This window comes from Phaethon aethereus (assembly GCF_964289735.1).
Source record: "Phaethon aethereus genome assembly, chromosome: 3".
NCBI classification, from domain to species: domain Eukaryota; kingdom Metazoa; phylum Chordata; class Aves; order Phaethontiformes; family Phaethontidae; genus Phaethon; species Phaethon aethereus.
In genome coordinates this window covers 40481987-40507011 of record NC_138576.1, presented here as the reverse complement: position 1 = coordinate 40507011, position 25025 = coordinate 40481987, and the positions used below count along the sequence as shown (strand labels likewise).

At 44.0% G+C, this 25025-nt stretch overlaps 1 protein-coding gene across 1 annotated transcript; it reads left to right on the top strand.

Annotated features, from left to right (window-relative positions):
• Positions 1 to 3274: 3274 nt before the first annotated feature.
• On the top strand, positions 3275 to 24445 carry TBX18 (T-box transcription factor 18; the record flags this gene model as incomplete). Its single annotated transcript, XM_081997454.1, has 8 exons — positions 3275 to 3951; positions 4784 to 4967; positions 6471 to 6572; positions 9468 to 9639; positions 16130 to 16297; positions 17466 to 17530; positions 21214 to 21308; positions 23721 to 24445. Exons 1-8 carry the CDS (start codon positions 3684 to 3686, stop codon positions 24443 to 24445), a joined length of 1779 nt encoding a protein of 592 aa, XP_081853580.1. The 5' UTR covers positions 3275 to 3683.
• Positions 24446 to 25025: the final 580 nt, after the last annotated feature.

Genomic DNA, 25025 nt, shown 5'->3' with positions numbered 1-25025 from the left:
CCCGGACAGACTGTAATACCCCGCCGCGGCCAGACGGGCTGGAGCGGGGGGGCTTTCCTGCCTCTTTTAATTTTAAGCTACGCTTAAACTTCTCTCAAGCCTATTTCGAAGGTGATCTGTGTCTCGGGGAGAGTCGCTCCAGGCTTGCCGTGCACCCTGGCAGAGGAAAATTGGAAATGCTAATTAGCCCCCAACACCCCCCCAGTCCTCCCGCCCAGCCGCCACGGCGGAGAGCAGGGAAGAGATACGGGGGTGAAGGTGCATTCACCGAGTTTACATGCGGTTTTCTCACCGGCGACTATAATTTTTCTCTAATTGGTAATGCTTGACTGACTGGCCCCCGTCAGCTACCTGCTGTCAGTTTTATACGCCACGTCTCCTTAGGGTGAAGCGATTAGGCTCACCGGGAGGAAAAAACCGGATAACGATATAAATATATTTTCTTTAGTGACTGCTCCTATGGTCCCCTGCTGGGAAGTTACAGAAAATCGTGCCTTTAAAGAGAAAAGGACGCTGTGGATATTTTATTCTGATGGCACCCGGCTTTAATCCTCGAAAAGGTTTGAGGAAATCACACTCTGAATGGCAAAACACGGCCATAACCATTCCCTAAATGTCACTTGAGGTTTTCGACGGGAGGGCAGGAAAATATCTTTCTGCTCGAAAATAGTTTAAATATCGCCTTCCCCGCCCCCCCGTCCCAGGAAATCTAAATATGCGATTCTCCTACATCAAATAAGTAGCGCCTCACTCAACTGCCTAAAAACCCGCACTGCATTTTAAAGTCCGGAAATAAAAGTAACCCCAGAAAGGTGTTTTGAATATATATATTATTCCATTAGCAGATCACTATATATAGAGATTCTTCTCTCTTTCATCATCCCATAAAAAAATTAATCGGACAGACATATGGATCACAGGTTGTTCGATAAATTTAAATCCACGCAGTTATTTTAAAAAGTCAAGAAATGAAAACAACATGCCACATATCAACCTACAGAAATCTGGCAAGGAGGAAAAAAAAAAAAAAAGATCAACAACAACAACAGCAACCACCGCCCACCCTCCCGGACAAAAAAACTAATCCGGGCGATTTGTCTATCCGCCGTAGGACGGGCGGGCTGCGCGCACCCCGCGGAGCGGCGCGGAGCGAAGGGGTCAGGGTCGCTCCTCCGCGGGAGAGCGCGGCGGTTGGTTTTAGGGGGAGGGAAAGGAACAAAAACTGGGCAGGACTAGCAACGCCGTGCCCAGAGGCTTCTCCGGGACCCCCGCGGCACCTCCGCCGCTCTGGCTGCGTCCCGGAGAGACCGGCGGAGGGGAGGGCAGCTCGCCCCCCCCCCCCTCCCCGGGCCGACCCCGCTCTGCCAGAAGCTCAACTTCGGCCTAAAGCCTCCGCACACACCCCCCACCCCGCCGCCGCGGAGCGCACCCGCGCTCCTCCGCACACACTCCCTCCCCCCCACGGCCCGGGGGTCGGTACCTGCTCCCACCCGTGGCGGAGGCGCGGGTGGGCTGGCGGCCGCGGGCGGCGGGAGCGCGGCCGCGGAAGGTGCCGTCGGAGGTGGGCGGGCGAGGAGGCTGCCCGAGAGCCCTCGGACGGATCCGGTCCGTCTCCATCCTTCCTCGCCCTATCGATCTCATCCCCGCCGCGATGGCGTTTAAACTCTCGCAAGATCCTCCAGCTTAGCACGTTTCGATCACTCCCGCACATCTGATTTCCTTCAGATTCAATCACTGCTGGAACAGGCAGAGCAGACAGGCTTTAGACCACGGAACGGCTAATATGTCCCAGATTTAACGTAAAGATAAACTAACTCCACAGCACTGTTCCTCGGTGACGGGCATTAGGCATTTTCTGCTCTCCTATCGATTCAGAGCGACAGCCACTGCAGGGGAATTTTTTTCGTAGAGATTAATTTTTCTCAGTCAAATTTCCATCTCTTCCAATGTGGAGAGAGTCAGAGGTTTCGGTTCGGGGTTTGTTTGTTTGTTTGTTTTTCTTTAACCAGTTATCTCTCATACCTGTATTTTCACATCTGGGAAGCACTTCTACAATTTTAACACTGGTAACTTTATTTCAAGGGATAATTTATCTCTAAGGTATATCTATTAATCAGCCCCTTCCTCAAACTCTCGGAGGAAGCAGCTATTGAAATTAGGGATAAATTTGCATTTTAGGGATAGGTAAAAGGCGATAGTGCAAGAGAAATGGCAGCTATTTCCTTTTTAGATTACGATCAGAAATCTCAGCTGTGCCATTCGACAGCCCGAACAGGACCTCCGAGACTGTAACACAGGCGAATCACAGTAGGAATTTTTCTCTCCCTGTTGCCCCAAAACAGCGAAGTAAATCCGAGATCCTATTCCCTGAAACCGTGAGATTTTCCCCATGATTTTTTACAAAAGGAGGATTTCTATTCTGCCGCCTTCAACGGAGCATCTCACTCCATTTTGTTCTGCGGGGAAAAAAAGGAAAAAAAAATCTCCCGACAAGAGGGGAAAAAAAAAAAAAGAAAACACAACAAAAATCTCGATACGTTTTTCATTTCCCCGGGCACGCAAAGAAAAGAATATCTGCCTCCAAATCTTTAATAGTTTTATTCACTGGAAAGATGCGAAAGGATTTTCCCCGTGCACTATTCTATGCACCTGAATATGATTATTATTAAAATTTCTGCGGCTGGGCGCATCGATGTTCATACAAGGTTCGGTTTAATTCTCTTTTTTTTATCGCAACTAGATGGGCTGGGTTTAAAGGGGGCTGCGGATGCTGCGCTGAGTCCGCTCCGCAGCCGGCGTTCGAGTAACAACGCGATGAATCTCCGAGTGCAACAGCTGAATGACCCTAAATAATCACTAATCCCTAACAGCAACAAACGGCACAACGTCTTTTTTTTTTTTTATTTATTTAACGTCCGAACGGTTTTCCCCAGCGAAACGCAGCTCCCCGGGAGGGCCCCCCCCTTCCTTCCAAAGCCCGGACAAAGCCCGGTCCCAGCGAGGGGAGATGCGAAGCGGCGGCGGCGGAGGGGAGGGCGGGGTGTTCTCATGAACGTTTATCGCAGGGTGCATCGGCGGCGGGGCCGGGGCGGCGGGTCCCCCCCCCGCCCGGCCGGTGGGGCGGGGGCCCCTGGCGGGGCGGCGGGGCCGCGGCGGCGGGGCCGGGGCGGTGCTGATTGGGCGGCGGGGCGGCCGGGCCGTCATTGCCCCCGCCCCCCCCCCCGCCCCGGCCCCGCCCTGCCCCCGCCGCAGTGACACTAATGAGCGAGTTCTTCCCACCGGTCTCCTGCCTGGAAGTGCTGACAGATCAAGGCAACAAATTTCAATTACAAGCCCTAATTTGTGTCCGCAGAGCGTTTGTTACCCATGTCAGTCCTGCCTGGCCCATCAGACGGGGCAGAGCGTGGAGGAGGAGGAGGAGGAGGAGGAGGAGGAGGGGGAGAGAAGGAGCGCATCTGCAAAAAGGAATAATTTTTTTTTCCTCTTTAAAAAAAAAAAAACCAACACCCCCCCCAAAAAAAAACTTGGCTGATAACTCGGATTTAAAAAGAAAGGCGAGGAAAAGCCCCAGCCCCTTGCCTGCGCGGTCGGGAGGACGGGAGGGCGGCCGGCGCGGCGGGCCGGGCGCGGGTGCCGGCGGCCGCGGCGCGCCTGGATGCGCGGGCTGTAGGGGGGGGGCGGGCATGGCCGACAAGCGGCGGTCCTCGCCAGGCACCACCATGAGCCTCAAGGCTCACGCCTTCTCCGTGGAGGCGCTCATCGGGGCCGAGAAGCAGCAGCAGCAGCAGCCGCCGCGGCAGCCCAAGCGGCGGAAGCTGGGCGGTGAGGACGAGGCGGCGGAGGACGAAGGGGGCAGCGGCTGCTGCGCCAAGAGCTCCCCCGCCGCCGCCGCCGCCGCCGGCAGGACCTGCGGCGACATGGAGCTGGGCTGCGCCGCCCGCGCCCCCGCCGGTGAGTGCCGCCCCGCGACCCGCCGCCGCGCGCTGCCCGCACCCGCCGCTTGCCGTGACTGCCGGGCGCGAGGCCCGCTCCTCCGGCTGGGCTCCGGCTGCTCCCGCCGCAGCCGGTAGTCGGTTTCCCCCTTATTCCTTCTGCCTTTCCACCCCGCCCGCCCCTGCCGGCGCTGCCGGTTAAAGCTCTCGGCGCTCTCCGGGACGGCGGAGCCGGGCCCCGGCCGGCGGCGCGGAGCGGGGCGGCTGCCGGCGGGCTCGTCGGGGCGGCAGCTGGGGACTGGTTTCCCTGGCGGGAGGAAAGCGCTTAAACAATACGGATGTCTATGTGTACTGCTAGAAGTGTGTGTGCAGCTATATGTGCATTAGACACAGCAGATACACATATGTATGTATGCGTGTGCCCGTAATTTACCGTATACGGATGCTTTCAGAAGCGCGGCGGGGGCAGAAGGCCGCGGCCGGCGGCGGTCACGCTAAAAGCGACCAAACGAAACGCGCCGCCGGCCTCGCACCGCCGACCCGCTGCCGCCCGCTTCGGCCCGCAGCCAGGGGCGCCTCACGCCCGGCCCGGCGCGACCCTGGGGGCGGCTCGCCCCTGGGCTTCGCGTCGGGGAGTCCCTCTCGCCGCCCGGCCGTCTCAGCGCGGCCGCTCGGCGCTCCGGTCGCCCCCCGGCCCGGGGCGGAAGGCCGCGGCCCAAGGCCCGGGCGCGTCGCAGCCCATCACGCCCGCCGTGCTGGGGCTGTGGCGGGTCGGCGGGAGTGGAGGGAGCCCCCCTGTCGGGAGGTACGCGCTCCCCCGGCCCCTCTCGCTTCCTCCGCTCTCTCCGCAGGCGGCTGTGAGGAGGGCTTCCTGGCGGCCTCCCCCTCCGCCTCCCCCGGCGGCTCCCCCAGGGGCTCGAGGCCCGGCTCGCCGCTGCCCACGCCGCAGGCGCCGCGGGTGGACCTGCAGGGCGCCGAGCTCTGGAAGCGTTTCCACGAGATCGGCACCGAAATGATCATCACCAAAGCGGGAAGGTAACGGGCTCCCCCGGGGCCACCGCCGGGCTCGGCGGGCCGGGTGGCGGCGGGCACCGCCCGGGGCGGGCGGGCGGGCGCAGCAGAAGCGGGCACAAAACCGGGGAGAAAGCCCAGATTTAGGTGGGCAGGGGAGCGTGTGGCCTTTCGGGTTTCCTCGTCATTAGGGCGAGGTCTGGGAGCGTTGTCTCCCTTCTGAGGGGAAACTTTTTTCCCCTTCCCAGTGGATACACATGGTCAAAACCTGGGGAGTATAAAAGTATCCGAACTTATTAGAAATTACAAAAACATATTTTATTGAATCCATATGCTGCCTTCTACGTTTTCAGAGAGGCTTTATTAATGATTGAAACGCGGTCTTAAACAGCACAAAGCAACATTTGTCTTAAGAGAGTCCAGTCGGGGATTTGCTGTTTTATCTTACAGGTGCACTGAAATCACAGCGAAAATTAGTTAACCGCGGTCAGATTTACCCCCCTGCTTATTCAGAAATAACGGAGATAGGGTTTTTCTTTCCAGTAACGACTTCTAATTGATTTTATATATATATATGTATCTTTTTAAGAACAGCAGCAAATAGTGAATAAGCTGGAATGGCTTTCGTGTCTTTAAAATACAGAAAAGTACCTTTCATTAGCTTGCAGTCAGCTCGTCACTCGGACTTTTTTTTTCTTCAAGAATGAACTTTCTTGATAAAAGGCATGCCAAACGTGAGCTAAGAAATGCATTTTTGCGTTAAAACCACCGCATCAGTTAATACTCCATTTTCTCCGCAGAAGGATGCAAATCGTGAACTTTTTTTTGTACTCCTTTTTAAGAAATTACCTCGTAGATTTCGTTTCTGCTTTCAATAAAGAAGTTTTACTATACCTTTCAAAGGCAGAGTAGCTCTTGCACTTCACCTTTAGTAAGTTGCAGACAGGAAGTCCCGTCTCAATAAAGACCATATTGTTGGGTTACAGCATGGCACGTTGGCTTTTTATAACTGCATCCTTGCGGTGTTATAATTGTATCACCGCGGATTTAGCTTTCTCATTTGCTGCTACAGAAACGATAAACCATTCGCTGCTGTCAGCTGGAAACTTCAGTGGCAATTTGCATTTCTCTTAAGTATTGCTCTTCCTGGGTGGAGGTTTGCACATCTCCAGAAATGTATTTCTAGTTAATATCTCAAACGGCTTTTAAATGCGTGTACTGCTAAAGTCAAGTCTCAAAACCCAAATGATTTAGTGTCTAACAATAAAGTCGAAATGATGTGGTAATAGCTGTACTCCCAAAGCGTATCCCAAAACATACGAAGCATTGTTCGAGTAAATGCACTTTAAAAATCTGTTTTGACATATCGAATGGGCCATTACATGGCTATGTAACTATAATCGTCCAAAAGGACTCTGTAGGCTAAAAGGAAGAACGAGAAAAATCCCACGAACCGGTTACTTTTCCTAAACAACTATTCCCGAGTCTGTTTCATATTAAAAATGACCTCTCTCTTTCCATGTTCAGGCGGATGTTTCCCGCAATGAGAGTGAAGATCTCAGGTTTAGACCCACATCAGCAGTATTATATTGCTATGGATATTGTGCCAGTGGATAACAAAAGATACAGGTATGGTGACTTTAAGGCAAAAAACATATGATTGCAAGCCAGAGGGAGCTTGGCTATTGGAAGAAAACATTAACACTATATAAATTAGCAGAAGGTCGTGTTTAACACTCCTTCAGCTTCCTTCATCCCCAGTACATTTTAAAAAAACAAATTGTGCCAAGTAGGCAAAACCACCTAAAATTTCTGTTGAAGCTCTTTATACATTTGCCTTATGTTATGTTTTTACTGAGGGCCGATCCTTAGGTTTTGGCTTTCAGAGAATGTGGTTCTAGTGTGGTCAGGAAATGTTACCATATTTTATTCACCATGTCGGTGGGAATTATTTTCCGTTAGCAAATAAATATGAAAATGCACATTTTTCTGGCGTTAAATGGCATTAACATTAATTAATAACATTAATAGCATTGATGTCTGATTTAATAGCATATAAGCTTTCTTGGTCATGCTTCAAATTGATTATATAATTTAATTTAAAAGCTGTTTATCGCTCAGATATTTGGTTGCTTCAATTCGCAAAGGCTACTGTTTCTAATTACTGTTTTTTAAAGAATTAATGGCATTATTGTCTGAAGAATAATGTGAGGAACAAAAGTAGTTGTTCTTTGAACCTTTGAGAGTAGGAGTTACATGCTGAAGCTCTCAGCATTGCGAGGGCAATTGTATTTGGAGGGAGCTGGTAGGACTCTGCTGAAACCACTGGTCCTCTAGAAATGTTTGCAGGATCAGGCCCCCAGCAGTTATTATTGTGAGTTGTGGGCATTCTGTAAGTCTTGCTTTACAGATGGGATCCCATGCTCCGTAGGAGCCAGGGGGAGCCGGGCCAAGCAGTTCCATGAGGCAGGATCAGGTCCTTACCAATTGCTGGTTTGATTGTTTCAACCCTATACTTAGTATAATGTAGGGAAAACCACTGCAGATTTAATTGTAGAGCTAGGAATATTTCAGACTGAGACTAAAAGGTTGGTTCTGCAGGAATGCTGCCTTGTTCCCTAAGCAAACGCTGCCCAATGGTTTTTGCGCGTCTTTACCTCATTGACTGCAATTTTGTCCTTTTCTCGTGCGGTGTAGAAGACGTTTCTTGGGACCATTTTAGATTTTGTGGTTTTCAACAAGGTGCAAATACCAGTGCTGAGGTTGTACAGTACCTACAGTTAGGGGAGGCTCTTCTGACTGTAGCATAGAGAAAAAATGCTTTTTTCTTTGGACCACTGCAGTGCAGCTCAAACGAAAGCCCGTTTCTTGCTTTGTGTTGCACGTGTGCATTTACTTATCAATCTAAGCATATAATTCCTAGAAAGGTCTGAGCAATTCCTTAATTCATAAAAAAGCAAAGTAATTATTCTAAATTGAATAAAAATGTTAGCATTAAAAACAGTCATATTGAATGTGAGTTCTTTAAACCTCATTTCATTTAGGATAAATACAGTCATAGTGAGCTGCACTGTCTGCCCGGTGTTGTACCTGTTCCCCAGATAACTGTATGAAAGGCACTATTTTCTTAGTTGGCAAACTTAAATTTCTGTAATTATGTATTAGTACCACGCCTTTAACCTTCCTGCTAAATATTAATGTTTTATATGTTTTACTTGTTGCCACTTTTCATTCTTTGCTGTGTAATCTATGATTTTTTTTTTTAATGATGACTTGTTTTAACTTTGGATGTTCATGTGGCTTTACAAACTGTCTTGCAGATCTTTAAATTTGGAAGATAAAACAGCAGTCACATATGGAGCCTAGCTGCCACAGCAGATAGCAAAACTAAGAAAATTTAATCTAGGTTTAGATTTCTAGCAAAATTGGACCTTGTTGTAAATATTTGGAAGCTTAAGCTGTTGCTCAAAATATTTTATGTGTATTTATTGCTTTATTTACTTTTGTAGGGGAAGCATGTGTTTAGTATAAACCAACAAATACAAAATAAATGAAAAATGTTACAACAGTTGACTGTGTGATCTGGGTTTGAGAATTTGTCTCCGGGAGAGAATTTCACCACTATTCGAGATCTTAGTTTTACAGCTTGATATTAATTGTACAGAGTGATGCATGTATTAGACCATTTTGTTTTCATTTCCAATTGAGTAGTTTGTCGTGTTCTAATAAGGAACTGAATTGTACAAACATATGATTTGATAAAGTCTTTCTTGTTCTCATTAAAAAATACAGTAGAATTACTGGAATTTTACTGTACTTGGAAAAAAAAAAAGTTGAAGTTTTTAATTAGTGCTTTTTAAATTGCCCTGTGAAGTGTTTGCTTTCAAAATAAGTTTTGTACCAAAGCAGGCACTATTTTTATTAGAAGATTACTTTTGTCAGCATTGGCCTATCAAATGAAATATGGGCTGTGTTTTTTCATTTTTAAGCCTTTCTGCAGTACTATTGAAGAAAATTCATATGGTCTTGCAGAAATAGCAAGAGCATAGTTTGACATAGTTTCATTATTTTTCCCAATCATAATGTTCTTTCCCTTCAGTGGCTTTATTCATAGACTCTTACATTGGACTCAGCATGTTAAATCTTCCAAATACGGAATTACTACTTGATTTGATAAATGAAGGACCAGATTCTTCCCTGTTTGCTGATGCTTATTCAGAGCAGAGCTGTAGCTGTCAGTGAACTGACACCAGCTTAAAGCACAGTGTGAAGCCTAGTGTTAAGGTTGTTACTGATCTTAAGAAGACTAAGGTCAGATCAGACCATGGTTTTTTAACCTTCCTTTTGCAGGTACCAGAACTATGTTTTGAAACTAAAAAAAATAACTTTTATTTATTGTGCTTTCCTGTTTTGTTAATTGGTGGGTTCTTGCTATATGTATGGGCCCTAATCTATTAATACTGAAATGGTCTGATAAATTATTTTGGGGTTTGTGTTTAATAGGTATTCGTTTTATTTTTATAGGTATGTTTATCATAGCTCCAAGTGGATGGTGGCCGGTAACGCTGACTCCCCGGTACCACCTCGTGTTTACATTCACCCCGATTCACCCGCCTCCGGGGAGACATGGATGAGACAAGTGATCAGCTTTGACAAACTGAAGCTTACCAATAATGAGCTGGATGATCAAGGACATGTGAGTACTTGCTCTTCTGCGGTATTGTATGTAGGCACATTGCTCAGCTCTGAAAGACTCTGACGTACAGCTTCAGGGTGCCAGAAATAGGCTTGACTTTTCAAAGCTGTTTTGGAACCTTACCGTCTAGATCTAAAATCTGCTTACTTTCTGCTCCGATAATTAACTGCTTATTAGAGCCTGCTGTTTTACTCTCCCCTCAAAAACAGAACTCCTTCTGCAAAGTAAGCCTTTACAAGGCTAAATTGCCTAATATGAAGGGGCAGAATTGCTCTCATGTTTTCCCACCGAGTGTGTTACTTGCAACTTCTGCTCCGATCAAAAAAGGCGCTTAAATTCACAAGTGGCTAGAAGAAACATTAATAGCGTGTAATAACTTCATGTGAATAAAAATACACTTAACTATTTTCTTAACCTAAACATTTGTGTGAAATCCCATGAGGTGTTAATAATTGCAGTCAAAAACGAACAACATGAGAGCTGGGTTCACTCTGATAATGATTTATTACATACCTTATGAAGCAAGACCCTTTCACAGCTGAGGCTCATTACTTCTGCAAAAACTGGCGAAGACGTATGCAGTATGAGTGTTCTGTTTGCAAGTTCTAAATTGTTTAGTTATGACATTATCTAATGTGACAAAATGTGTTATGTTAATATTTCCTTTTCTCTTCAAAACTGTTGAAATATGACAGATGTAAGCCAGTATCTTTCCAGCAATCCCTAAAATAGTTTTACTTGACACCTTAGGAAATAATTAAAAAATGAGAATGGTTTTTAGTCAGGGTAAAGTCTTTAATTTTGCAAAATCCTGTAATAAATGGCAAATGTTGGCTTCCTTTCAGAAGGAGCACTGAGTTCCAAGTGGTAGAGTTTTAAGAAGTTGGAGGCAAGTTTTGAGACAGGATGTGGATTCCATTGTCCTTCGCGTAGCCCAATTTATTAAGCAGGATACTTTCCCCTTCACAGAAGGGAGTGAAAGAAAATGTGCCTAGCACAGAGGACAAAGATACTACGTGCATCCTCTTTCAGTATAGTTGTAATACTGTGACGTTAGGCCAGGTATTTTGTCAATACACAGTCCACGTTTAAGTATGAGCTTCTTTTCTTTCTGTTTGTGTTCGTGAAGGAGATTAATGTGAAACTCTTGTTAAATGGTGCAGGAGCTACAACTTTTACGTTACAGAGGCAGGAAGGAATACAGGAGGCTGACTGGACTGAGCTAATGAATGTGATAACAAGGATAAAAAGCCTACCTTTCGTATAATACTGTTCATAATTTTATTGTGCTCTTCCTGAAAAAGAATGTGGGGGTATTCATGTCTCTTTGAGTTAGCAGTGCATTTGTTTCTTTAGGCTTGTAAGAGAGATGTTTTACATCACTTCTTTCACTAACATAATTAGTTATGGGGTCTCATTTGGCAGTGTGTGTGGTGAGATTAGCACACGTAGTTCCCTTAGTTTCCCCAGCAATCCTGTATTTGCAACTCTTCTTGAGTGGGAGTTGCTTTTTCAGAGTCCTGAGTCTATTGTAAGGGCTTTAAAAAGTGAAATGGATGCGAATGGGTAGAACGTCAACTTTTCCAAGGGAGAGCAAGCCGGCTAGGTTTTCTACCCAGTCGTTTCAGAGGGGTGATACGCGGGTGCCGTGGTCCACGGTGCACTTGCAGTTGCAAACTGCCCTGTGATAAAATCTCGGCTATGTAGAGAATTGTATTGCAGTATTTTTCCATCCCAGATCTTAGCTTTGGTTTTATTCTGAACTGAAACCTGTGTAGCGTACACAGCACGCCATTATTCATAATGTGGGGGGATATAAATTTTCTGGTCTTTTAAGTGTTTCGATTTGGAAACTAGTGAAGCAAAGCCGTAGTACAGTGATTTGAGACACATTGAACTGATTCAGAGCTACGGCAGTGCCCCTCCTCCCCAAAATGGAAATTTAAGTATTAAAATAAAAGGACAAAAGAAGGATGACTGTAAAATAATTTCATATTTCTAAAATCTGGGAAATTGCAAACATGTCATTCATAATTACCAGAAAAGGCAAAAGCAGAAAGCAGAAAAGTGTCTTTTCCAATGGGTACATTTTTTCTTTTAAAGCTATGGTAGTGTGGAATGCTGTATTGAAAAAGCTATGTAGCCTCTGAACGCCTCCAGCAATAATGGAAAATGAATAATCATATTTTGTGATGAATATGAAAAACAATTGTTTCTCATAAGCAGGAAGGAACCATTTTTCTCAAGAGGGTACCGGGGAGAGATGGGGAATTAGAAGAGCTAGGGGTCAAGACTGTACTGTCCCTCGAATATTTGTTTTTACATCAAGTTTCTGACTCTACCACCCCTGTATGGGAGATGAGGTATACTTTAGATTATTAGAAAGTTGTTTGGTGGGTTTTTTTCCCCCTCCCACTTAGGCAGAATGGCTCAGAGAAAACTTGGTGGGATCTTTACATTCTGCCATCATTCCTCCAGTAGTTCAGGCAGTGTTGGGCTTCTTTAGCTGTTGTTCTTTGGGTGTGCTTTCTGTGCTGCCTGGTTCTGGGGCTTTAATCTTTGTCAAAATTGCTCCTTTATTCTTTCTCTACTCAGAGGTATCAGCTTTTGCAGTGTTTGTGTTAAGATCCCAGGGCTAGGATTTGATCTTGTAGGCATTGAAGTAGGGAACTCATGTGAGATCAACACAGAGCCCTTTTACCTATTCCAGAGTGTTAACTGTCAGAATGAGTGAGAGGTGACCCACGTCCATGGGAATGAGGACAGTATTTGCAGACAGATGCTAAGGTAGTATTCCTGTGCAGTATTTATATTGTGGTAGTAGTTCATGGCAGCCAGCTCCCCTTGCATTGCGTTGGCTTGGGATTAGGTTCTCATGAAAGGAGATCAGCCATCTCTAAGACGACTTGCTTCGCTGCGCGAATGCTTTCTGGGCTCCTTGCCGCCTGCTGCTGTTTGCATCAGTGTTTTGAGTGGGAGTTTGTGACGACGTAATTTTGTAGCGCTGTTCTGCAGAGAGATTTTGAAGTACATCTGCACGTAGGATACTCTCTGATACATGGGTTCCACTTGCAAGCTGAGGAGATCAAGCAAAATTTGTAAGGCTGTTTTCCTTGCGTGTTTTTGGTCTCAAAAGGAAGTCCCTGCTTTGGAGAGGTTGTGTACTTATAGAGGCATTAAGGCCCAATGGCATCATTAAGACACATACTGCAGCATTTGTGTCTTTCATCTGAGTCGTGATGGTAAGAAAAAGTAAACCTGCATTTTGCAGTTGACACTGAGAAGTGCATGGTGTGGATGCTCTTTCTTAATTCTTCTCATCCCTCTCTCATCTCCGGGGTAAGTGCTGCATTGTAAAAGCAGTCTCTCCCGCCGGCTGGTTAAAGCTGGCTGATTTTTCTATTTCGATGCAGTTTTTAGTCTGAATTTCAGTAGAGCAGGAAATGTCAATATTTTTGATGCTATTTTCCATGCTTTTCAACTGAGTATTTTTTGATGCGATGAACATCTTTTAACTTTTAGTGAAAATGAGGCTGTTAGCGTGTTAATTGTTCCTTGGTGGCTGTTTTTTTTTTTTCCCCATTTGAAAGTGGGGTGAGGCTGGAAGCAGAGGCAGACTGTTACTCTGCCCAGACTTGGCTCCAAGTAGCAAGCTCTGCTTACAGTCAATGGGTAGTTATATGTTCTTGTCACAATGAAAAGCTGGGAAACATCAGCATTTGCACTTGCAGTTTTTGTCTTTGTGAAGAGGAGATCCGTGCTCCTTGGCCCCACACGCTCTCCTGACTGCAGAAAGCCTGAATACATGGGTTTTGCAGGGAGGACAAAGGAGGATTTTTGGTGAAAACACCATCAAGGTGAGGACCATGCCGGTGGTCTGGCAGTGCACTGGTGAGCTGCCAGAGGCATCCCCCCTGTGGTTTCTTCCCTCCAAAAGAGTATCGGGCTCTTGCTTGTGCTGGCTGTGATGGTTGTGTCACGGCGGTGCCCGAGCTTAGGGTCAGCTCTGAGGCCTCATCACAGCAGCATCTCTCAAAAGCAGTATTGCAAAGGTAGTCCCAGTTTTGGGTGTCTGCAGATGCTTTGGCTGCATTTGCTCTGCCAGCCTGTTGCCTTGCCCTGCTGCCTACCTGCAGGCTCCCTGCTGCAGCGTCTTCTGTCTGATAATGATGTCTTGACGGTACTGTGGTCAAAGTGTAATTTTACATTTGGCAGGAGAGGTTTATTCCCCCACGAAGTGTTTTGGTCGGGCCCTGTGAGGGATTTGTAGAGAGCAGCAGGCTTTTCAACTGTGAGTTGAAAGCAATGCCAGTTCGTGCTTGGCATTTGCTGGGATTTGTTCTGGTTGGGGTTTTTATTGTTGGCTTTTAAGGGTATGAAGGGAAAGTTGCTGGTTCTGCAGATAAACTGTTAGATCTCATTTGTGCTGTTGAAGATGCAAGCAATGTGAAATGAAAAGCAGGAATCTCCTTTTCCTTAGCTTTTTCAACACAGTAACTTCAGGTGATGCTTAGGATAATAGAGCTAAATGGTTTTCAGAGCGGGCATTGCATCTCCCTCTCCCTTTATGTCCTATCTACATAGCGTTGTTTTTTAATTAATCAGGGCTCTGCAGTTATGTATTACTTATTCATAATTCAGTCCTGATCATTAACAAAGATCCTGTTTTACAAGGCATGGTACAAAAGCAAGGAAAAAAAAAAATTCCTGCTATGTATTTGCTAATCAGCAGTGGAAATTCAATATAGCACAGAGCCAAACCAGGTTGCTCTTAGGAGATAACAAGGATTGAAGGATTGGTCTAGCTGTAATAGCCACCCAGAAAAGGAGTGGGAGGTGGTCATCTCCATGCTGCCGTGACTTCACTTGTCTTGATACATGAGCAGAACTCTTCGTAGCTGCCTGGGTTATCATTGCATATGGTCAAGTCCACCGTGTAGGTAAGCGGAAGCTTGCACCGCAGAGCTGATGGGGTGAAGTAGTCCGTGTGGGAGCAGAATGTGGCACGCTTAGTGGCACCCAGGCAAATGGCAAGGCACAGAATAGCGATGGGTTTGAACGGTGGAACAGAGCTTTGCTTGATCATTTTTTTTCTGTTGCACCAGTATCACCCCTGGTATCACTGGGTGTTCACAGGAAAACAGGGTCAGGAATGTGCTGTCCCCTCTACGTTTTCATTTTGTAGATCTTTGCCAGCGGAGAACTGAAAGGAGTGTTGTAAAAGAGAATACACATTTGCATGATAAAAATCTTGCTCTGTGGAAGATTTCAGAAACTGGGAAAAGGCTTCATATGAGAACATCCATAGGGCACTCCCTGAGCAAATTAACTGGAGCCTGTGATGTCATTGTCAAAACCGTAGTTACAGGCTAATAAAACCCCTGATTATCCAGAAACTTGGCTTATCCTAAATGGGGTCATGCCATCTGGCCAGGACCAAGTGTATTAAACTAGCCAAACTCTAGTTTACCCAAATGAATGTAATGTCCTCTATGTCATTTGGATGAATGAACTTCCACGGTGCCTGGCGGAGGGCTCTGTCGAGAGCCTCAGCACATGCACATTCTGTTGGAGCAGGAAATTAAAAAGTTTCCCCTGAATGTTGATTAGGGGCTCCACAGGCCAATAGCCATAGGACTATTTATTTATCGAGTTAACTAATTTCTTAGGCCTTCCAACAATAATAGTTGAGCTTCCAATTATCTTTTTTCTTGAAATCTCCTATTTTAGTAGTGGTTAGCTGAAGCGGAGTAAAATAGAGGGAAAACTCTGGTTTTTTTTAAATTTCCTCTAAAATTTGGGAGCAATACCAAGAGGTATTTTTGTTTAATTTTATGCACTATGAGTTCATATACTTTTTGTTTATACTTGATTCTTAATTGAGCTTTTGTATGCTGATAAGGCTTTATGTATTGATATTATTCATATGTATTATAAATCTAGAGTTATTAACATTTTAGAGTTTTGGATTTTGGTGTTATTTTACTCTTAAGTTGCTGCTCCTTCAAAGTCTCAGCTTGTGTTCAAAACAAGATATGTTTCCAGCCTTTGGAATATCAGGAAACAAATTGCTCCAAGCATATCCCGAAGGTTCCAAAAATAAAAGGCAAATGCTGCTGCTCTTAATCCTATTAGGATCAAATCCAGGCTCCAATGGAAAAAAGTGACAAAACTTTCCTAATTCCAATGGGACCAGGACTTCACTACTGATTTTTTTTTTTTTTTTTTCTTTAGCCAGTCTCAGTTGAGCCAATCTCTGAATTCGGAGCTCCTGAGTTGTAATTTTTAAATGCTTAGGGTTGGCAATAACATAAATGCACAGGGATTAGACTGCTGTAATAAGAACCTTCAGAGGTTAAAGAAAACATTTGATTTCCAGTAAGTGGCATGGTAAACACATACCATAATCTGTTCCAAAAAGCTATTAGTCCTGAAACAGCAGGGTGTCCTTTCTAATAAATGTTATCTTTTTTCTTTCATGACTGCATAGATTATCCTTCACTCTATGCATAAATACCAGCCTCGTGTCCACGTCATCCGAAAAGACTGTGGAGATGATCTGTCCCCTGTCAAGCCTATCCCTTCAGGAGAAGGGGTAAAAGCCTTCTCCTTTCCAGAAACAGTTTTCACTACTGTCACAGCATACCAAAATCAACAGGTAATACGAGCTTTCTGCTTGGCACTTTACAGGCTTTTCGGAGTAGACCAGGGAAGTAAGAGATAGGAGAAAAGTGGATACTTTTGTTAAACCTCTTATTAAAAAGCTTTGTCTAAACCCTTTGTGTATTACACGTAGCTTTCACTAGCAGTATTGCAGCAGCGCCTGGAGGCTACAGCTGAGACTTCACTGTGGGCTAGATGCTGCATGTAAAAAGTCATTTTTAGGGAGATCACACAGTGTAATTAATGTAGTTAATGGTGTCTTAATTATAAATACAGCATTAATGGACAAGGCAAAGAGCAGTCTAATATTTAAAGGTGGTTTTGTGCTTTAAATGTAGACACATGACTGGATAGAATTTTTAAAGCACTTTTGTTCCTGACTCCAGTGATTTCAAAACTCCTAGACCTTAACAGAGAAGCTGAGGTCTGAAGAAAATTGCAGTTGTTTTCATTATTTGCATTCGGTGTATGTTATTAACTGCAATTTATCTGGGTCCACACAGATTCAAAGTCAAAAGTAAACTGCAGGTTGCATGACTCTGGTGTTTGGCCCTTATTACTGCTTTTTGAAGTATTAACATACATAGTGACACCATAGTGTTGTGACATTTTGTTAATTCCACATACGTTACTTCAGCTGTCTTTTGGAAAGTTATATATGCCTTGCTGTCTTTAGAAAGAGAAGAGCAGGAGAGCCATGTAAATACTGAAATATCATTATTTGGTGCCTATCACATTTATTTAAATCAATTCCAAGTATTTGGGGCAGGGGGTTGCTGGCTTTTTTATGGAGGATAGTAGCCAAGAGATAATCTCTCTTTTCACATTTCCTTCTTAACCTGTACAGAAATAAAGTTTAATTTAAATTTTATTGCAGTTAGGCAGTATACTCTCTTAGGTGAAAAAAGACATTTGCCAGAAGATTTTTCTCAAGAATTCCAACTTGCCCCTTGGTAGCATTAAATACCTATAGCTTCTCTGGGGATTTGCAAAAATAATCATCAGAAGGCTGCCCCTTACTTTGCTGAGTTTCAGGACAACCATCTTAAACCATGCAAATGTGAAGATGTTTCTACTTCACTGTTGGCTTAATTCTGTCAGGATGGTTATTTTTGTGTGTTAGCTGAATTTGCAAGTAATAATTTCTTTAATCATCTTCACAGATAACTCGTCTGAAGATTGATAGGAATCCATTCGCCAAAGGGTTTAGAGATTCGGGACGTAACAGGTAGGTGTTGGCGTAGGAGGTGGGCTTGTTACTGCTGACAGAATTGGTTTGTGAAAGCTGGTAGAGGGGAATACCTGTATTTACAGACAAATTAGTCTGAGGACTCAGACTCCGTGAGGGAGCACTTAGGTTTCCCCATAATGTTCTCTGTGGTGGGCTCCCATTCCTAGTCCTCTGACCATCTAGGTCAAGAATGGGTTGGCACACAGCTTGACTCATGTACTCAGGTTTCCTTTCAGTGGAAAGGGTGGCATACCGTGAAGGCTGCAAATGGAATTAATGCATACTCAGGTCTGTGATTTCAGGCTGCTCCTGAAATCTCTTTCTCCTGGCTGGAGACACCAATTGCAGATACCAGTGTCAAATTATAAGCCCAGGCTTTCTTGCACATAAGTGGCATTTAGTACAAATGAATGGCTCGTTGTTTTCTCTTAAAGGGGGAGAAACTAAGTTGTCCCCTGCAGTAACCTTACATTTAGTACACTTGCCTAGGAGGTGGGAGACCTATGTTCAAGTGTCTCTTCAGCCTAAGGAGTTTTAAATCCACTTCCTAGGTGAATGCTTTCATACTAGGCTACAGATAACCTTGAAACGAGCCTGTTTCCACCTCTTCTGTTGCTGTTGGACTGATTGATTGCTTGTTCTCTCTTGATCCATGAATCTTTCAAAATAGCAATGGGGAATCTGAGTAGTGCAAAGTGGAGATTTGGGTCTAGTCTCTGCTGCCAGTACCGATGAGGTATTTTATCCAAAGACTGTTTAATGCAAAATACTTAAGCCTGTTACGAATTGTATGTTAAACCACTTCAGCTAAAAAGAGCAGCATTTAATTGTGGTGCATAGTATACACCAGTTCCTGTGACCACATTGCATTTGGTGTCTACAGCTGCTATATTTATGACCTAGCCTTGCAGAGAAGGGAGCAGACGGTGCTGGTAGGAATGCTCAGGAGTATCTCTTGGTAGCTGCTTTACTGAGCTTCTCTTTTAGCAGAGACTACAGCATGAAAGCCTGTTTTGTGCTTCCACCTGAGTTGCATAAATGCTGAGACTGGACAGCAAGTGAGAGTATTTTTTAGAAGAAGAACAGCTATAGAAGGGGTGAGGTGGTTACAGAGATTTACGTGAATTCACTTGAAGTATTTTTTCAGTTTGCACTCTACATTTGCTGATCTAAGATTTTTGTCTTCTAGCAAGAAACAATTGGCCATGCTCTGTCCTGGGGCCTGGGAGGAATGCCTCAGGCACAGGCATAAATAGAGTTTTGTCTTCGATAGTAGTCTTCTGGTTTGAAATTAAGTGAACAGTAACTTTCAGATAAATGCAGTGACTGAAGAAGCAAAACATGCTGTGTGCAGTTGGGGAAGAAAAAAGTTGCCATACGTGCCCTATTTGACAGCTCTTTGTAGGCAGTGTCTCTGCTACGCATGCTTTTTGCAGAGCCATAAAATAAGTACTAAGGAGAGAAGTGTGAAACCCTGACTCCTCTGAAATTTCTGACTTTAAGTGGGGTTTGAATTTATTCCACAATGTTCTATAAAATGAGAAAAGATGTCCTTGAAAATAGAGAGGAAAGGATCATTCAGAAACCAGTTTTGAACTGGATTTAATGTGGTGGGACAGCCCTGATATTACCTGAGGAGGATGTAGGTGCAGTAAGAGTACTCCATCTGCAACCATGCAAATCCAGTTGTAGGACTGGGGCTATCCAGAGAGGTTTTTTGGTTTGGCTGCTAGGAATAAGTTTGGTTTGGGCATTAGAAAAAAACCACCATCTTTGAATTGAAAGACAGTTGTAGTTTACAGAAAGGGATTAGGAGGCTAGTGCTGTAGGAAGGGCCAGCCTCTGTAGAAATGTTTTGGAATTGGCTTTAGATGAGGTCTGAATGCTTTTACTGTAGTGTTACTCGTTCCAGAATTGACTCTGCGAACTCTTGTCTATTGAAAATTGATGTTGGTTTACAGAAGTCAGTATTGCTGTTTTCTTTGATAGGCTCTGTGGTACTGAATAAATGTGTTTGAGAATACAGCTCAGATTTTTTAATTGCCAAGGAAAATTTCCTTTTTTAATTTAAATTGCTGCTCTACTCAGTTGATTATTATTTTATGCTGTTGCTGAACATTGAAATTAAATGTTAAGATTTAGTTGTCTTCATTGTTCTGGTTAGTGTACTTCTCACCTAGGCATTTTAGTCTGCAACAAAAGTGGAAAAAACCACCAACTGTGGTACCATTATATCTGACTTTTCACTATTGCTTTAATTATTGCAGCTATCTTACTATGCACTGCTGCATGCAGTAATTCTGTTTAATTAAAAATATTCCCTTTCAGGTCATTTGTGTTTGATCCCACAGGCTATTTTACAGAAATCAGTAGCTTCACCTTTTAAAAGCATTCCCTGTGCATTTGCAAAGTGCAACAGAATTTATGTGCTGAGAATAGTTTCATTCTTCAGTTAGGCCTTAAGTTTGACCCTATAAAAACTTTTACTCAGGGAAGGACCAGAATTTCTCCCTTTAAATACTTCAGGAAAAACATAACTGTTTTGTTAAATAAACTTGGCCATTTGATAGCGTAAATTAGGGTGGTGATAAAATGTGGAAATTGTTCGAAGGCATCTTGTATAAATTATCGCCTTGGCTACACTCCTCCAGGAGGTGGCTTTTATCTCCACTTTAACTAGAAATGAGAATTTACCATTACTGCAGAAACTGAAGGCTATCTTTTTAGTCCAGGTTCAGCTAATAAATACTTTATAACTGTTTCCTGAAATACATTTGTGGTCCTGCTAGAAATGCAATGGGGAAGAAGCGGTATCAGAAGAACACATTGGTAGCTTCAAATTGGCCTGTTTGCATAATTTGACTTTACAGAGTGCTGCTGCTCAAAGGCAAGCACTTGTATTTGGTGTGTGCCTGATGCTGACATTTAACAGGCCTTTGAGGCCCAGCAGCCAAAAATAACAGCAAAATTATACCTCTGAGGTGCATTATTCATAAAATTCTGTCAGAAAACAAATGAACCTTTACCTTCAGGAAGTAGAGATTCCTCTAAATATTGTCTGCCATGACTGCCTACCTGGTTATTTCTGTTTTGTCATGGCACTGTTGAAAAGAAGATGACAGAAGACTTTTAGTTTCTAAAGGCATTTTGCTCAGCACATAATAACCAAGACACAACATTGCTTTATATGTTCTAGTAGCAAACGAACTGTAAACCCATGCCTTGCTCATGTTCTAAGCGTGATTTTCCAGCTCATTGGTAATGACTGGGAATCCTGTTTTAATGTAAGTTGTGAGTGGATCACCTTTGTCCTAAGCAGAAATAGGAGATCATCCCTCTGGCAGTTAGAGTAGTTGCTGTTAAGGAAATGTTGTACTAGGAAAACATTTAATGTCATTTTAGTCAAGTCGTCCACTCCCCAGCCTCCCAAAAGCCAAAACTGAAATAGACTGCCAGACTTGTGGAATTGGGAAACTCTTTGCATGCTGCCAGCCCAGTGTCTGCAGGTCACAGCGATCTCATGGATGAAGATGCAAGGCTCTTCTTAGAAAAGCAAAATCAACTTCAAAATAATCCTGAAAGGTCACTAATTTCTATATTTTTCTGAGGTAAAGTATCCAGAGAAATGTGACAAAATACAACTTTCTTTCATGATGCCATGTTGGTTTTGTTCTAAATAGAATGGGACTGGAAGCCCTTGTAGAGTCTTATGCCTTCTGGAGGCCTTCACTAAGGACACTTACATTTGAAGATATACCTGGGATACCCAAACAAGGTAACAATTGTCTTTGTGTTCTTTCAAAATAAAAATGGATGAAGATAAAGCTTTGTCCATCATTCTTTACAGAACTCCAGGGGAGTGTGTCACTTGCAGAGGAAAAGCAACGAACCAACCCCAGCGCAGGCTATCACTTCTTATCAGTTATTCTAAGTTAGAAAACTAATGCTAACTTAACCACTGTGGCAGTAAAAATGTTAAATAGTAAAGACAGATCTGTGGAAGAAGATGCCAGTTAAATATTTAAGAATGGAATAACCTATTTCTTCATGTTATATTCTGGCTAGATACACAAGGCAGGGAACATTTGTAGATGACTTCTGTTGTACACATCCAAATTCTGATGTAGGAATTACTTGTGTGTTTAAGAGAAGAAAATGAATGAGAGAAGAAACATCCTCTAAGTAATGAATCAGTAATGCAACCTTAATTTGGTTTCTGCCTTGGAAAGCCTTCTTGATTCTTAAAGACCTAAAAATTGTTCATTAAAAGTCCCAACAAACTTTATCTGCATCCTAGAGCTTGAAAAAATAGACCTGCTCTCCATTTTGCTTTTTCCTGCTCCCCCAGTCCATAACCTCTTGGCTCCCACTTTCCCCATCGTACAGATAGTGCTGTGGGGGAGAGAGGGCTATTTAAATGGCCTGTTTCAACAGAGGGGGGAGTCTCTGTACTTTTTTCTGAGTTCTTTTGTTTCCAAAGCATCCCTGGGCATATAGAAAACCTCTCTGCTGTTTCACAACTAAACCAGACATGTTGCTCCCGATTCTTCACATTTCCTGCTTTCTTAATAATATATTTCAGAGTCATGAAGCATCTTCAGACCAAAAACCCTGAAAATATCGAAATACACAGAAAGGAATTCTATCAACTTCTCCTTAGCTCAGTTCTTTGAAAAATCTTGAGCATCAATGCCTGATGTGTGCAATTAAAAAGGAGTTTTTGTGCCAAGTCACAGATACATTGGATGAGGGCTGGCAGAGTTTTGGGTAGAGGATGGGAGTGGGAGGTGGTCCTTATAAAAAAGGCCTGTAATGAGAAGCCAGCATCAGACCTGAAACAGTTTGTGAGACTGCGTAAAACTGAAAGGTAGTGCACTGCTGTGTTGCCCTGTTTGTACATATTGAACTGTTTGAGAGCAGCGGAACTGCTGCCATGAACTTCCCGCTTCCTTTTCCGCTGTTACCTGAGGTTAAAGAGCTTGTTGATGTTCAGAGGATGGGATCCTTGCAAAATCTTCGGTCATCTACACCTTGGACAGTACGGTAGTTTAGAGACTTGCTGAAAGACCCCATTAGAAATGTCCTGATTGATAATGCTGGAAGTGCCCATCTTCAGAGAACAGAAGTGTTGATGTAGATTGGAAGAAAAATAAGTACACCTTCCACCAGGGTTTCTGGAGTGTGTCAGTGTCTCATGGTGATTTGTGCCTGTTGTGGCCTGTCAACAGAGCAAGAAGAAGCAGGCAGAGTTCGCTGACAATGTATTTTTCTTTTTACTAGCTCACCTATCATGAAAACCTGTTAACTTATTGACAATGTGTGTCTTTTGCAGCACCAAGCTGATTGTTAATGTGATTTGCAAACAGGAGAATCTTCCTTGTTAAGTGCCTTCTGACCAGGAGACTGCAAAGGCCCAAATCAATTTTTCTTTGATCATTTTTTGGGGAGACACAATCTCTAAGAAAAGGCAACATTTCTTGCAGATGAGAAACTTTCAGCCCTGAGAAAAGGTTTCACCTGTAGCAAGCAGTGCATTTTTAGGAGTGTTCAGCACTGGTATATGTCATGTAAAAAGTTCTGATATCGGTAAACAAACAGTTTGTGAACAGCTTTGCTGCAAACCTAAACCTCCACCTACCCATTCAAGAAATGAAGCAGCCATGCACAGTACTCAGCCTACGCTTTTCCTGAAGTTGTTCTGAAGTTTTGTTCTGAAGTTGTGAGCCTCTTGTCATCTGAGCTAAGGAGCTGGTTCCACAGCTGGTGCTCTGACAGTGATAGTCTGGCACAGAGAGCTTGAAACACACTCTGGGGTGTAGCAACATGATAGACAACATAAAATTCGTAATTTTGAGGAAGGCTTCTTGTGGTGTGGTACTTGCATGGTTACATCTTAGCTGCCATACAGCTTGCTTCCTGTGTCAAAGAGGAGTTAACCTTTTGGGCAGGAGCTCTAAGTATTGCGTGATTGTTGCAAAAACATTAGGTTCTCTTTCCTGGACAGGTTTCTTTAAAAATTTGCATGAGACACACACACTTACACACACTCCCCTCGTACATGTATGTACAATATTTTTTGAATGAACTTGCATCATGTTTCATGTCAAAGGTTGTTATAAAAGACAAAGGTCTTGATCTGTCACCTAGGAAGTGAACATGCTTTTTACAGTGTAATATTCTCTTCCAGGAAATGCAGGTTCTTCTGCTTTACTCCAGGGATCTGGCAGTGGAGTGCCATCTACCCACCCTCACCTTTTACCGGGTTCCCCTTGCTCATCTCCAGCCTTCCACCTCAGTCCCAACACTAGCCAGCTCTGTAGCCTTGCTCCAGCTGACTACACAGCTTGTGCCCGCTCAGGCTTGACCCTGAACAGATACAGCACTTCTTTGGCTGAAACCTACAACAGGCTCACAAACCAAACCAGTGAGACGTTTGCACCCCCGAGAACTCCCTCCTATGTTGGTGTGTCGAGTAGCACAACTGTGAATATGTCTATGAGTGGCAATGATGGGGATGCATTCAGCTGCCCACAGACTGGCTTATCTATGCAGATTTCAGGGATGTCTCCACAGCTCCAGTACATCATGCCATCCCCATCCAGCAATGCCTTTACCACTAATCAAACCCACCAAGGTTCCTACAACACGTTTAGACTGCACAGTCCCTGTGCACTCTATGGATATAACTTTTCCACATCCCCTAAACTGGCTGCCAGTCCTGAGAAAATCGTTTCTTCCCAAGGAAGTTTCTTGGGGTCCTCGCCAAGTGGAACCATGACGGATCGGCAGATGTTGCCCCCCGTGGAAGGAGTGCACTTACTTAGCAGTGGGGGGCAGCAGAATTTCTTTGACTCTAGGACCCTAGGAAGCTTAACACTCTCGTCTTCTCAAGTGTCGGCACATATGGTTTGATGAAGCCTTTAAGTAAAAGTACAGTATGTTTGGTGTCTACAATGTATTTCTTTTGGAATATGAAAGGACACTCGCTGTAGCTTGTAAAGTGTGTGTATATATAATATGAGAGGAAGTTTCACTGAATTTTTGATTTGCTTGCGGCCAGATTATTCTCCTATTTTGAGTTACGCAGAGTTTGTTGCGGCACAGACTGCTTTAGTTCTCTGGTATAATACACTTAGTTGTATAACACGTTGGGACATATGCAACAAATTAAGTAAGACTTCCTCCCCTTTCCCCCTCCTCTGTTCTAGCCCATTTAAAGAATGAAATGACACTTGGAGTATTAAACAACACAAACAAGCCCACTTACATTTCCTTGAGTTTCTTTAAAACATTCATACAATGATAAGCTGATGCACCAAAGGCATTTTACAAGTTTCTTCTCTGTTACAAGGGATATTTGGAAGCATCAAGCATCCAGCCTAAAATAGAAGTTTAGCTAATGGATTATTTACAAAGTAAATGGAAAGATTTGTTTGCCTTTTCATGATACGCTCTTTTTAGCTTATCAACAGCACAGCGTTCTTACTAGGAT